This window comes from Cryptomeria japonica, chromosome 11 (assembly GCF_030272615.1).
Source record: "Cryptomeria japonica chromosome 11, Sugi_1.0, whole genome shotgun sequence".
Taxonomy (NCBI): domain Eukaryota; kingdom Viridiplantae; phylum Streptophyta; class Pinopsida; order Cupressales; family Cupressaceae; genus Cryptomeria; species Cryptomeria japonica.
Window position 1 is genome coordinate 137,381,382 of NC_081415.1, and position 16,428 is coordinate 137,397,809.

Genomic DNA, 16,428 nt, shown 5'->3' on the forward strand with positions numbered 1-16,428 from the left:
CTAAAGTTCGCACTTATGAGAAAACAACCTTACGGGAAGTGTGATGAATGGGGGACTAATTGCGTTTCGTCAGAAAACTTCCGAAAATTTAGACCCTTCAAATATTTTGGGAGGAAAAGGGATAGAAAGAAACGATGAAATAAACTATATCTAAGGTGATATGTTGCAATATTCATCACTCTTTTAAACTCACTATTGAGAAATAAAGAAATATGCAAACTCCTTAAAATTAAGCACAAAAAACCACTATCTCTTCATTGTTAGAAAGAGAACAAAATGTATAAGGTCATCAGATACAAAACATAATATTCAAATCCTTCTGTGAGAAGCACCTATTAAGGCTTGATAGACACACAAATTCCTTATCCACTTCAGATCCTTATTCATCTATAACTTTTGGTTCGTCGAATTGAAAACAAACTCAAATATCACAAGCTATCAAAAGAGTATAACGATACATGATTCAATAACCTATCAAGCCAAATTTGAGATCATAGGAGTCGAACTTTACACAATTGCTCTACTTATCCGTGACGTAGAAATTTAGATCATTCATCAAAGAAATCAACCACATAGAAGAGGCAAACTAGGCACAGTTTGATATGCTTTCCTTCATTGGTTAATGAAATGAAACTGAAAGTCTGAGAAGGAACAAAGTCTTGGTATTTTTTAAAAGATCACGAACCCTTAATAGAAAATGCTTGCGAGCTTAAATAGATCTAGAAACTTCTAACAACGATCATAGAAAATTCCTACGTAATCACCACGTGTAGCCATCATCATGGCGGCTGTGGCAACCATCTTTGCTATCGATCTGAACATCATTATTAGCTCCTCATGTGCTCAAAAAGAAAATGCCACCTGTGTCATCCATCACTTTTTAGTTGCAACAACTTTGGATGCAGGGGACTTTGTTTCATAGGCAAACCTTTCCTTTTGACACGCGTTGCTATCTGGCTTCTTCTTACAATGACCATTAACCAATGGAGTAGATATCCTCCCACCTATATTGAGAAGGCTTCAAAACTTCCACCTAGCTGCAAAATGTCAACCTCCAGTAAAGCTACCGGTCTTTCTTAGTCTTCACCTGGTTTGAACACAAGGCATGTCGGCGGGCTTTTTGCAAAACTTTTCCCTTTTGTCTTCTCAAAATCTCACAATATCACCACATGGCGCCTTCTGATAAAACTTTCGGAAACATGTGCTCCCCGAACTGAAAGTGCGTGAAGGCAACAATGACACCTTCCGATGCGGGCTTTACTATTTTGGAAAAAGATGTCCCCAAGTTGAAAGTAGGGATTCAAAATAATAAGGTGCGGGCTGCGAACCTTAGGAAAACATATAAAACTCAAACTCGACCTTGGGGACTACTGTAGATAAATCTACAGAGACTATTCACCTTTTATCTTTTTTTGAGGTGAAGGTTCAACTTTAGTGATTTTGAAAGCAAAACAAATTGAAATATGAAGAAAAAATTTCAGTAGAATTAAGAAAATGCACCTACAAGGAATTGATCATTTGGCTGGATAGAGATCACTTCAAGCACTACAACTACATTAATGATTTTTCTCATGGATTATTTCAGTCAGTCTTGTTATTTGACCGTTAATTCCACTTGAGATTTTGTTCAATCTTTTGACTGCTGCCTGAAGACTTCTACTGCTGATATCGATTATTTTACAAATTGAAGGAGATTAGGAAAACATATTAAGGAAAATAGAAGGAACTATCAATGAAATGAAGAATGGAATGAAAATTTGTTGCAGCAAGAATCGGAGGATTGAAAGAATGCAGCATATAAATTTTGACTGCGAATGAAAATTTGCCTAGCTTTGACACCAAAGTCAGGCCAGGAAATGGACTATGTATAAATTTGGAAGTGAAAAATGAAACCCAATTCTCGTGAGATTCAAATGATGTTACAAATTACATATTTAACAACATGAAATGCCAGTTCAGTTCATCTTCAAGATGACCATTCAACTTCTACCATATATTTAAGTAATACTTGGATTAGGTACAATACGGTTATATTATAGTAGGTGTCTTGGCTAAAACCACCCTCTTCCAAGCTATTAGTTTCACACTTGAAATCTTTTCATTTAAAGTTATATTTCAAGGTTTTGTATGATTATGGATATAATGGGTGAGCATTTATTTATTTATAATATTTGTATATTTTCTATATCTTTCTCCAATCAATAATCAGCTTTATTATGCAATTGATTAGGGGTTTTTACATCCATTTGGTACATGATTATTTTTATATGTATTTGGCAAATACTGATTGGATAGAACAGTATCAAAGTGGACATGATGGGGTGCCATTTCACGAGAATGTAGCTTTTCTTATCCCTATCTAAACTTTCATGCTTGATTTTGAAGTTAATTGCATTGAGTAAGGATTTACAACCTTCTTACCAGGGGTGAGGCTTTAATAGTTTCATTCGTCTCTGTTTTTTCAACATGCTAAGCAGCGCCTTCTTAATGTGTGCTTTCTGCAATTCGAGTTCAAATCATCCTTTAGGGTGCAGTTTATTTCTATCTTGTTGGTTATTTTGGTTTTACATAAGTGATAAATTCAACATTTGTGAAGTGGATCACTTTTTTATACTGGTGTTTTTTTTGAAAATTTAAGAAACAGAAAATAAAATAAGTTTATTTTTGATGTAGAGTTTTGAAATCTGGAAGAAAAATTTACCTATCAAGAAAACCTAATGCATACACAAGCAGAATTATGCAACCTCTTTTCCAATAGACATATGTACTATATTACTGGAGTATAGGTTGCATTCATTTGAAGATTTTTATTTACAATTCTATGTTGACACACTGTTATTTTTATTAGTTGATTTTTTTAGCAATGAAAAATCTCCATTTTCAAACATCAGCAAAAACATAATACATTATCTAAATCGAGAATGAATTCAAAATTAGTATCATTTGAAAGGGAATGGAAAGAAGTTTAGACAACTATGTTAAACTGGAAGCACTATATGATAAAGTAGCCGCTCAAGGGTACTTCAAATGGAGAAGCTATTGAGCTCAGTATCACAATGCAAACGGGAATCATACTTTTCTTTCCAATCCTCATGTTAAGAAATATATCTTATTTTATTCAAAAAATTGTTGGAAGAGATTTTTTATGTTGCACGTGTTTTTTTATATATTGTGCAGTGCTGTACAATCTGTAACAAATATTTTTCCTTTGGTGCTGGTGCTCTCCATTTCACTTTCAAAGGAAGCCTTTGAAGATTGGGTAAGTTGAATGGCATATGAATTACCAATAGGACTTATTAATGTTTATTTTTTATTTTTTATGAATATTTCATTATTAATAAATGTACCCTAAGCATTTACAGTAATTTCTGTTGGTGAGATTGGTTGGATGGTCAAAGTCAGGTGAAATGATTTTTTATTTCTATTAAGTCAACGTTCTTCAAAGTTTGTAAATTCTTATGGATTCTACCTAGTAAGAATCACTTCCTAAAAACTAAATTTTATTCTTTCCATCTTATCCATTTTGCACTTGCCAAATATGCATTTTCTATGCAGCTCCATACTTATTGAACATAACTAAATTTATATGGCTGTGTTTTGTAGAAGTGAAACATATAGTTTGCAGTGATATATATATATATATATATATATCAAAGCTATATATATATATATATATATATCAAAGCTTTCTGTTTTTCAAAAATGCCTATAAATTTATATTTTGACCTGCAGATTTTATTTTTTCTACAAAATCTGCTAGTAGACATTTATAATTGCTATTTTCACTACTCTTCCTAAAGTCAGTTGTGATATATCGATATAGATAAAGAACACTTTGTAATGTCCCCATTTTTGGAGTAAGATAATTAATTAATTTAATTAGTTAAGTTGTCCAAATTGTTGATATTTCTTATGGATAGCTTAATTAATTATTTTAATAAAAAATATTAAGTTAATTATTTATAAAGTTATCAAATAAATTAAAAATTAAAAGATGACTTAATATTTAATTAATTTAAAAAAGTGACTTAATTTAATATTATATCATAAAGTCACTTAGTGAAATAATATTAAATTAGTATTATTTCTAGAAGCTTCTAGATGATGGATTAAAAAAATATAAAAGGAGGTTTAGCTTACCTTCTAATCAGCCAGGAATTGATATTTGCTTTGTGGAGTTTGTGGAGACTAGGGTTTCTGCAGAATATTGTCTTTGGGAACGAAAACTCCCATTGATAGAATAACTGATGGAGTGAAAGATTTTTTGAGGGGCTGCATTGAGGAGGTGATACTTCAGTCATCTCAATTGTGCTTGAATTGTGGCCAAAGGCCAACTCAGCTAAGTTTGATTTTGTGAAGTGAGTGGAGACATTTGGTTATGGAAGGGTTTCATTGATTATGCTTATTTGGTGCTGATTCTACCTTCCAGCCTTCTGAGTTAATCTCAGTCATTTTCAGTCTTACCACGGCTAAGGGAAGCCCCCAACTTGCTTAGTGCAATCCACATTGGCAGCTACTTCGTTTCCTAATTGGAATGCTACATTCATTGGGTGGAATCGTGGGGTGTGAAGCTTGAATTATGGGCTGCAAACTGTATGATCTGCACTAGAAACATCTTCAGATTCGACAGCTGCTTTATGATGGGCTATTTTGGAAGAAGACTTCAGCTCCTTGGTGCACTGCCATCCCATTTTGCATCTGCATATTAGGAGAGAGGAGGCGATTTCTTAGCAAGCAATCTGGAGGTTAAATTAGGGGGAAATGCAATCATATATCAGGTCTGATACTTTGGGTCAGACCTGCCATAACCCACAAAAATACTTATCTGTGCATCTAGGAGCAGTGACTTCATAATCTGATTGGAGTGCTCACTTTAGGAAAGGACAGCAATGATTTTTGGTGTTTGAAGGAGCTCGTGGGAGTTGCAGATTATTTGTTTCAGTCTGAAACCAATCAGCAGCAGGGGCGATTTTGAGAGGGACTCTTTTTGGCATCCAAGGGACCTCCATCTAGTGGATATTGCTTGCTACTTCATCTCCAGCATAAGGTGACTTGCTACCACCAGGTTCTTTATGAATTAGTCATGCAATGATCATTTATATGAGTGGTTGATGTAATACCATAAATCTGAAGCATACCACTAATTGTATGACAAGGGTCCAAAGCATTCTCTTGATTTATCTGTGAGGGAAAGTTTGCATATAATAAAGTCGTAGCTCTCTAATAGTTTATGTCAATGTTCCTAAGGTTTATAGTTCGCATGCCAAATGTTTGTCTTTATGTCTGTTGGCTGTAACTGCACATTTCACCCTTTGAGATTCGTGTATATGCATAGGAAGGGTTAAAGGAAGCTTTAGATTAGATCCTTGCAACATTATTTGTGCTTTGAGAACATTGACATGAAATGATATCAGTCTGATCATCCATACCAGCAAGTCTGAAGTTCACATGCCAAGTGTTTGATGAAATACCCAACGGCTAAAACTCAGAAATTTACATCAGAATTAGCAAGGAACATTACAGGTTAATACTCGTTAAAAAGTCTGAAATTCTTCATTAGTCAAATGCCAAGTAAACTGCATAACACGCAAGTCATACTAGCTGTCCAGTCTGCATAACACGCAGGTTATATTTACAGAAAACTTGAACAGAAGGAAATCAGTTTAGTGTTTGACAATATTCCTTGCATATTCAGTCACACAACGGTAGGGGATATTTCACACTTCTATTGTTAGAGTTTGGATGCCAAGGCCACAGTAAATAGGAAACTTATTCATATTTTACTTATAATTTGTTGTATGCTTTTGACACCCATTACTAAGCATTGACTGTGGTATGGATACCAATTCAGTATCAATAGATTTTCCAATTATCATTCAAGTTCGGTTATTATATGTATTTGGTCAATGGGATTTGGAATGTTTTAGATGCCCGCTGGAGAGTGCACAAAAGAAAGAGGATTCCTAAATGGAAATTTCTAACGTGACCAATATGGGAAACTTTATGAGAGGAGTCTTCCAGATATTGCCTTCTAATCAAGATCATCACTTGCTCAGGGAATATGTGTAGAGAATAACCAAGAACAAAGAGATGGTTCAAATGGCTTAAAACTTTCTTGCTGACTGTATAATGATTGCTATTGGCATTGAGTGAAGATGCAAGATCCTTCTAGGAATATTTGATTCTTAAGCAAGCTTTGAGCATTAGTATATGAATAGTATGGTGTTTAGGTAAATGCTAGCTACAAAGAGCTTCTTTTTATGGTTAAAGAAGAGGATAATATGGATATAAGAAGCTTTTATACAATGCTAATGAATGCTGATTCTTTTTCTATCACTGTATATATCTAGAAACAATCAAGTTTTAATCTTAGGAGTTAGCGAGTCTGTTGCATGTATATGCATTATAATAAAAGCCTCCTACCCTAAAATGGGAAGAATCATGCGAATATGTTATTACTTCGTTGACAATGTGTTGAGTGATAATTTTTAGTTGTAACTACTAAGAATTCACCTACTTAGCTTGAAGAAGGTATCCATTATCTTCAGTGGTGTTGGAAGTGTAAATTCCCAAAGCATTTCAGCTTTGCATGCTATCATCTTGGTGGATTTGAAGCTACTATAGTTCATGCTATATATTGTATCATCTTCTTTAAAGAGCAATATTTGTGACAGATGACCTTGTATTTTTTCAACCATCTCAAAGATCTAGATTATCACAACAATACACCAAGCTAGTGGTTGCCTTGGGTGAGATGCCAAGGTATGTCAGAGTTAAGGCAGACATATTAGTTTATTTATACATGCATGATGTCTTTTCCATGGGAAAACATTTTGGAGACTCTTGCTTAACCTAATATGGAAATTGATAACTGAGGACTTGTGAGACTGTACCATAGCCTTGTTGGATGTGGACATTCATAATTTTGTTTTGCTTGGAGGTGACATCTTTATCATGGGATTGTTGTATCTTGATGGATATTGAATAGTCTATAGATAGTTAAGTTCGACTATCCAACTTGAGGTTATTCTGATGTTTTTGGAGTGGTTTCATTTGTTTGAGTTTGCCTTAGCAGCTGACTAGTTTTTCTTCTATTTGCATTAACTTTATAAGTGCTGTTCTTTTCCTTTGCTGTTTTTGTCTTAATGTGTTTACTGCTCTATCAGATAAAATAATTACATGAATTAATAATAGAGGTGACAATGCATACCAGATACAAGAGTAAAATATATCTTTATTCGCACATGAAATTATTACAGAAGAAGACCAAAAATGGTCAGCTAGGGATTCGAGATGATCTTGCTAGATCATACTACTTTTCTTGACAATACATAGTCTATGTAAAGGACTCAACAGTTGCCAAGAGGAACACAACTGTCAACCAATTGATGATTATAACCACTCGACGCTAATAACTACTTGAAGCCAACAAACACTTAATATGAACAATTAACACATAGTTAGATAACCAAAATTATCAAAGCATAATAATAGGCATTGTACATTTACTACATCATCCCCCCCAAAAGAAAAAGTTGTCTTCCAGATGACAAGTAAATATCAAGTAATATTAGGGAAGGTTGATGACAATGTTTACAAAAAGAGATTTGTACAAGAACTTGGAAGTGTACCTTGCAAACTTGAACCATAAGAGTACTTGGCAAATTAAATGAGTGCAATGCGATTTTGGGGGCAATGCCCTCAATAGGGTCTAGGTGCAGCACCCCTTGTGGGGTTTTGGGGTAGCACCTCTTGCGGGTCCCGAGGTAGTGCTTGAGCATGCTAGTGTTGCATTACAGGGCAGGGTTGAGGGGTGGAGCCCCTATCGCCAAGCCCGAATTAAGACCTTAAAAACCACAAAGATCTTCATGGTGCACATCATCTTCGTGATTTTTTAAAAGGCAAAAAGCAATGCTTACAAAGTCAGAAAAGAGAGATTTTGGTGTGTTTAACCAACATATGATGTCAACTGGAGAATGAAGTTGTTGTATAATGGTTGATTGCCATGCGATGAAAGAAGGGTTTACCGAATGATTGTAGACGACATAATTGCCACGCTTAAATAAATTATAGTTATGTTTTGTTATATGGCGATGTAATGAACTGTTGGTTCTTGTAGGGATAGGTAGTTGTCTGGCAGTTGGCATCCTTAACCAACCGCCGAGGGTATATGTACTGGAGATGATACCGGGAACATATTGTTGTTACTATGTTCTTCATTACATGATGAAACAAAGCTATATCTTTTTGCCATAAATGTTCTGTTAATTATTCTGTGAATGATATTTGTTGTTCGTGTTCATGTACTTGTTACAGTTTGTTTATTTCTGGTAATTTGAGAACTCACCTTGTAGGGAGTAAACAATGATACTGTACTATGAAGAAACATTGGTACCTTGTAATTTGTCGCCATATGGTGGAAAGAATTGATTTCCGTGTGATGCCAATATACTGTCAAATACTGATGGTGAAGAAATGACAATTTTATGGTATGGTAGTGTTGACGTGTATTTTATACACAATCATACACAGAATAAAATACCAATAGGTATCTTATCCTCTCTTGAGAAAATAGTCTCTAACTGCTGAAGATCTGCAAAAAGGATCAGTTAGATGGACTCCAAGGTTCTTTTAGTGGGGTCTCCACGTGTGGACAAGCTTTTTTAGTGGTATGATGTGATTTGCTGTTTCCTCCAAGGGGTCTTACGCATTCTAAAGCTCGAAGATTTTACTAAACTAAAAGGAACTTTTAAAAAAAATAGCAAAAGGATAGGGTTTAAGGAGGTCTAATCTAGCCTAATCCTATGAATGACTTAGCATGGATGAGACTTGGCAAGATTCAACCAACTTCAATTTTGCCATAAGATAACAACTCAATTGAAATTAGTGCGATCTTCTAAGGTAATATAATGATGTTCAATGCATCAGAGACCAAGGACACTACTATGAAGGTACATATCCAAGACACAATGATAATTGAAGATTAAGGACTCAAAGTGTTCTCCAGTCGACCACGCAAGGCGTTCCTACAATCAGCAAGAAGCTAGTGGTTTGGATTGCGAATCCTACCAATATCAAATCTCACACTTAGTCTTTCAAATTAACAATCTACTTCGATTGAGCATGATTCAAGTATGCCAAACAACCATGAAGATAACTCAAGAAATTTGCAACAAAACACCATAACTTCAATATTTTATTGATTTCCAAGTCATCATGTACAACAATTGCTTGAATTTCTCTCTTCAAGACTCAATCTTGCTACAAAAATAAAATTGCTTCTAACTCTAATCTCTCTTACATCAACTATTTCACTATTTTTATGAAATGAAAAATGGGGGTATATATAGCATCCCCAGTTACAATGAAAGGTCCAGATTGAAAGTAAATCAACGGACAAGATCATGACACCTAAACCCTAATTAGGGTTTGTTACAAATGACCTTCTTTTTACTGAACAATATTAAATGCATAGCCAAATATTAAATTCGGCACAAAAACCTAGGAGGTATCAACCAATGAGAAATAAGATGTCATGTCATCTGTAACAACCTTTCATCTAGAATCTTATTCCCTTTCCAATTCTCTTTCTTAGCATATGCAATGAATTTTGTCACGATTCCTTCGATTTTTGTGATTGGAATCTCGGGAAGATTCTTGATACTCTCTTCTAAGTGGATGACCTGATCGAATGCATCTAGAAGAGCTGCGTCCCAAGTAGATTCAAGTTCCTTCGTTCTATCAATCAGGAGCATGGTGGCATACATCTGATCATACTGCTCATCTGTAACATCTGCGTCCTTGCAAAAGATGATCTTGATTCTATCCTCAAATTCCTGCATATCCACATCTGTCTCGACCTCGATCCTTCTGCCAAGAATGGTACGAAGTACCTCAAATACTCTGTCCTGGATCGGATTGATCACTTCCTCAACTTGACCACATCTAACACTGATGTCCTCGAAGAGAACACTCTTTATATGGAGTAAGGTTGACCACTGAAACAAACTGTGAGAATCACCTTCTAAGATCCTCTCCTGCGCTAAAATTCTTCTGGATGTATGTCTTATTACTTTCAAGACAGGGATGACAATGTCCTTGATATGGGCAAATGCAGCTACTGTTGCCATCAATCTGTGGATAATCTCAAGAACTTGGATAGCCTGATGAATGATCTTCGACATCCTTGTAACAAACTCTATGGCCACTGTATGAGATCTATCCATCCAACTACATGTACGCTGGACCAGGTTCCTGAATCTTTCTGCTTCATTGATCGATTGAAGGGGCAATGCTTGCACTGGTGATCTAACTGGATCCTGACGTCCCAAAGGCTCGTTGATGTGACTGAAATATGTCCTCCATGCACCGACCTCTCTCTCAAGCTTTCTATTCTTTTCCACTTCTTCTCTAAGCTTGTCCTTCAATGCTTCAAATGTGTCGGTGGCATCCTCCATTGTCTGCTCTGCAGTGGATGATCCTAACTCAATAGTCTGTATATCATAATCCTCTCCTAGGATCTCACCCTCGTATTTATCTGTTGTCGGTGTAGCTATCTGCAGTTTTCTAGATCCAGTCTCATCTCGAATCATCTTGGACATCTTTGTAGCCTTCTTCTTCTTTGTTGTCATATGTGAACTGTTGGTTGAAAATTTTGTACACTTGGGGAAATATACAAAATTGTGGTTTCAACTACAGCACACGAGTAAAAACTCTCCTAATTAAGGGAAGGCTCCCCCTATCTAACTACAACTTGGAAAATAAAATTGGATGGGACAGCAATCTTTCTTCTTTTTTCAAGAAAGACAATATCCTTTTTCTCTTCACAGAAAAGGATAGCGATTGAATAACAGCAGTAACCACTTTCAAGTAAAATGAGAGAAAGGAAGTGAAGTTTCCTGAAAGCTCAAAGACTCCCGTCACTTCCTTCGGGACGGGACAGCAATATCAAGCTCAAAGACTTGACTATTGGAAGTCCTATCTACCCTTTGCTATACTAAATTTTACAACGAATAAAAGATAACAGCTCAAAGACTGGAATAATCTATTCTTTTAACACAAAGACAAGAACTAATGCAAGCTCAAAGACTTGCTGCTATTTCTTATCAAACAGTAATTTTCCTCAAGAATGGACGCAAGCTCAAAGACTTGCTGCTCCTTCAAGAGAGTTTCCTATTTTAATTAATCTTCTCTACTTGCAGCTCAAAGACTTCAAATCAGATTGGACTAAGCCCCTTTAGAAATACTTTGCATAGAAGGAATAAAAAGATTCAAACTCAAACATGTAGCTCAAAGACTCAAAACTTGAGTAATCCTTCTTTATTATTCTTCAAAACCTTCAATTCACATACATAAGCTCAAAGACTTCTTGCTGTAAATTTGGCAGAGTTTTTGCTTGCTTTCCAAAAGATAAAAATTACAATAGACTCCTCCAGTATTTATAGAAGAGGAGCCTTGAGAAAAAGGTGGGAGGATCCTAACTAACTTGAGAGATTCTCTCAACCACCAAGACTCATTCAATAACTAACTGAGACTTCATTAACTAACTAAGAGTTACTCCAACTACAGTCTTAATCGGACACAACTTGTAGTTGTCTTACATGTAATTACAAAAGTGCAAGTAATGTGTAACTTGCATTTTACAAAAAATATTTTTACATGTAACTTGTCAAAACGAAATTACAAATGCATAACTAAAACTATTCCATGTGTCTAAAGACACAACTCTAACTGCATCATCCTTTGTCTGTGATGATCTTCATGTCGCTTCAGGATGCTAGAACTTGAAGCATTCTAGATTGGTAAAGACATCTTGAACCGGAACGGGAACTTGCATCCTTGTCTTCTTGCTTGGGGTAATACTAGCTTTTCAAGAGGGAACGGGCTGCCTTCCTCTTTTCATGTCATGACCATCTTTGTCTTGAAAGCATTCTATGCTCTCAACCATGAATTGTTGTTGTATCTCTTCTTTGTATCATCCTTCATTCTTGAAATCTTCTAGCAAAATAAGGCCCATGCCTTAATCCATTGATTTGGTAGATCGTGTGTGCAAACCGGACTGACAAGGGAAGGGATAAATTGATGCGAAAATGGGCTCACAAGTGAATTTTGGGTTTTGGAAGCTGCATTACATGTGTGGGAAAAACAAGAGCATTAACTTGCAAATGTGGGAACAAACATGCAACTTCATATGTGTAATGGGTAACTACAAGTTTGCACTTGTAATTGGTCCTTTAAAACTCATTTTCAAGTGTTTTTTGAGTGCATTTTGGACCAATTTCGGGTTCTGGATGGCTGACTGCAAGTAGACTTTAAATGGGGAAAATGAATGAAGGTGTGAAATGAGTGGATGAATTGGTATGTACGGATGAGGGAATTGGAAGCGGATAGGTAAAAATGAATTTCAAGAAGATCACTTGGAACTTTGCCAATGCAAAAATGGGAAGAACTTTCAACTTGCAACCCGGATTTCAAAAAAAAGATGGTTAAATCTTTTATCCGTAAGGGAAGAACAATGCAATTCTAAAATTGCTTTACAAAAGGGAAAATCTCTCTCACAAAATCTGATTTTTGGGGAAGAACCAACCATTTACAAATTTACAACTAGAAAGAAAAAAACAAGAAAACAAGAAAAAAGAAACAAGAAGAAAATAAATCTTACCTTGCTCCAATGTGAAAATGCCTCTCCAAAAGATAATCAATCTTTGAAATAAAGAAGAATATCTCTTAAAAAGAAATTAACTGTATTCCAAAACCCTAGCCACGTTTTTGAAAAAATGGCAAAAACTGAAAAACGTGGCAGCAAATGCATGAGAAATGGCATGGAAAATGGCCAAGACTCTTTCTAACCTCAATACCTTAGCATACCAAGCCAAAACGATTCATAACATTGCTGATTCGTGGCATTTTTAATGAAGAAAAACGTGGTTTTTTAGCAAAAACGTGTTTGCTGTTATAAACCTAAAAACCAGCAAACTTAACCTCCATGTGGCGTGAAAGGTGTCTAAAAATGCATGGAAATAGGAAGGAATCCAAAACGCCTTCTATCTCCCAAAAAATCTCCACAAAAATTTGCTAAAAATCTTCAAAAAACATGTTTTTCCTTGCAATTCGGGTTTTTTGGAACAAATAGCAAGTTTAAAATTTCAAAAATGCACTTTATAAGCAAAATCGGGTTTTTTGGACCAAAGTGCAAGTTTTAAATTGTCACTTTTTCACTTACAAGGCAAAATCGGGTTTTTTGGAGCAAACTGCAAGTTTTAAATACTTGTAAATGGGAAATAAAATCCCTACAACAAGTTATACTTGCTTGCACATATGTAATGGGGATTTAAAATCCCTATTACATGCAAAAACCATTAAAGTAGGGGTTTTTTCACCAAACTGCAAGTTTACTTGCACATATGTAATGGGGATTTAAAATCCCTATTACATGTGAAAACCATTAAAGTAGGGGTTTTTTGACCAAACTGCAAGTTTACTTGCAGTTGAGCCAAAAAATCCCTATTTTAACTAAAAATGACCAAAAAACAATAAAAAGATAAAAACAACAAAGGGGAAATTTAAAATAAATTACAAGTAACATATTTGAAATAAAAGTGCACATGTAATTGGTCAAAAATTCCCCTACAAAGACCAAAACAATGAATATCATTAAAACTTGCAGTTTGAAGAAAATTCTCCACCTGCAGTTGGGGTTTTAAAACCCGACTGAAGGAAAGACATAGCAAACGAACCCAGAATTTGACGAAATTTGAAACGTAGTTCGAGGATGGACTGAGGATTAAGCCAGTCCAAGGATTAGTCGAAATTCTGCCTCGGGAAGCGTGCCATAGAGTAAATTTTTTCATTTTTTCACAAAAATTTCATGCAATGGTCCTTCATTTTTGAAAACAAAAATGAGGACAACATGAACGTCCAACAAGGCTCTCTAAATCAATTGCACTGTCCTCGTCCTCTACTACGATCACCTTGGTCAATCTTTCCTTCAACCAATCTGGGATATTCGATCTTGTCTCTTGAACTTGAATTTCTTTATGTACTATTTCTTCTTGTCTGGGAGGAGATGTCATTTCATTACCATTATCTAAATCATAGTCTTGGAGAGATCCATCGGATGAAACATGCTGTGTCTGTCCTTCCTCCTGCTTGTCATTCTGTACCATAGACTCCATGGATTCTTCCACTCGAATTGTTCTATTCTCTGGTCTAGAAGAAGTACCTAGTGCTTGATCTTTGTTGGCCCCTTGCTTTTTCTTGGAAGGCTCTTTCTTTTCTGATCTTTCCTTTCTCTTCGAACCTCTTGGATGGAGATTGCCCTCACTGGCACATCGAAGGTTACCTTCACCTGAATTCCTAGGATTAGGATTGCCTTCACTCACGCTTGCTCCACCTTCGGCTGGTTTTTCTTCCAAAGTAAAAGACATAGCTATGCCTTGTTCTCTCAACTTCTGATGCTGAACGTCTACCCATCTGCGAGTACAAGACAAAACTGGTGCCATCAAATCATCTAAATCCACGGCCTCGGGCTCATTCCAATCCAACCTTATTGTTTTGCTTTCTCTATCATAGGAAGACTGGATGTGCCTGCCATTGTCCTGAGCTTGGTCGGCCACTCTGTAAATCCTACATTTCCTGATGAAATCCAAAGGCAATCTAGAATGTATCTTTCGTTTCACTTCAAGATCATCTAGGAGGTTCATCATAAAATCTTCAACTTGGTGCTCATGTCTAAATCTTCTACCGACCGTCTCCTCTAAATGTCCACATGGATCAAAGCTCTCTCTCCAAGCAAAAGATGAAAAAGAATACAAGGCTAACTCCTTCTCTGCGTCATCCATGGCTAAGACATTAGGACATACCTCAACTGAATTACCCAAAATAATAGGTACCTGGACTCCATTCTGATGTCTGTGTCTGAATGCCTTCACATATGCTGCCAACTGCCTTGTTACTTCAAGTAACACAATTCTGTCTGTCGGATATCTCGGCAACATGTATGGAGGTAAAGGACATCCATGCACTCTAATGTAAGTGAACTTGGGAAACTGAATGAACCATGCACCGTACCTCTTGATGAACTCCTGGGCATCCTGAGACAATCTGTTGTGAATTCCACCTTGCAACGTCCTTGTGATGTTCATCGTGAAAGTATCATTGACTAACTTGTAGTTCTTCCCTGGCGGATGATGCAAGTAAGTATAGGATTCACAAGCTCTGACCTCGCCGGGTCCTCTTCCAATCACTCCTCTGTGAGGTAGTCCTGCGTACTCAATGCTCCTGATTAAGGCATAGATGACGTATGAACTCATGTGGAAGGACTTAGTAGCCCTGAGTCTCCTCAACTGTACGTCTAAGCAATGGCTAATTATCCTAGCCCAATGTATCGTACCCTTTCCTTGAACAATCACCTGGATGAAGTAAAACATCCACTTCTCAAAATAGAAGGCATGAGGTGCTCCTGTAACTCTGTTGAGCATGGTAATCAAATCTCTGTACTCCTCCTGGAAATCAATCCGGTGCGGTGTGTTCGGTACCTTGCTTAGACGGGGACGACTCTTGAGTAGCCAGTTCTTGTTGATTATGCTTAGGCAAGCATCTGGATCATCATCGTACACTGATCTGGCTCCTTCAATGCTCTTGTATATCATGTCCCTGTGCTCTGGAAGATGGAAGGCTTCACTTATGGCTTCCTCTGAAAGGTACGCCAAAGTGTTTCCCTCATTGGACACAATTGTCCTGGACTGTGGATTGTAGTGACGGGCACACTCGATCATCAAGTCGTGGCACTGAATAGCTGGAGGAAAACCGGCCGCCTTGATGATGCCACTCTCTATTATTCTCCGGGCGATAGGTGATGGCTTGCCAATGTAGGGGACCTCTCGAAACTTCTTCGTGCTAAAGTTCCCCAAGTTGGTATCTCCAATGTTGCTCCACTTTGACACGATCTTGGTCTCCACTTCTTCGGTCTTCTGATCTTCTTTCATGAGAGCTGAGCGGCTGGTGGATGCTCCCGCCTTTGGGGTTGCCATACCTACACAACATTTCATTATAAGAACTCGATTTTGCAATGAATAACGTAAATAAGAGAGAGAAGTTTTTAGGAAACGTCATGATAAGTCTCTAGAGTTATCATTTCCTAAAAAACAACGATTGAGCTAAGAGATTCAAAATTCAAAATTCAAAACTTCAAAATTTAAAATATGAGGACGAAAGAATAAAGCAATAATAATTAAATCGCCATACCTCAATAGAGAGCTAACTCTAGAATGCAAAAAAGGAAAAGATCGCCTAGGCAAAATTGAGGTAAAAAAGGCCTTCAATGTTATCTCCTCAAAAATCAACTTCGCCACCTTTGGATTTCAACGTGATCTTCAATTGCACCTTTGACGTGGTCTTCAATCCTTGGCAAATTCGCCCTTGACAAAT

At 36.5% G+C, this 16,428-nt stretch overlaps 1 protein-coding gene across 5 annotated transcripts in view; it reads left to right on the forward strand.

Moving 5' to 3' along the window:
* The window catches only part of LOC131032649 (phospholipid-transporting ATPase 3), a 417,034-nt gene that overhangs the window by 59,946 nt on the left and 340,660 nt on the right, over window positions 1-16,428 (forward strand). For all 5 annotated transcript variants that reach the window (XM_057963683.2, XM_057963680.2, XM_057963682.2 and 2 more), the window contains exon 4: window positions 3,178-3,259. In XM_057963683.2, the coding sequence (XP_057819666.1) occupies window positions 3,178-3,259 (82 nt within the window). The remainder of the gene's footprint in view (window positions 1-3,177; window positions 3,260-16,428) is intronic.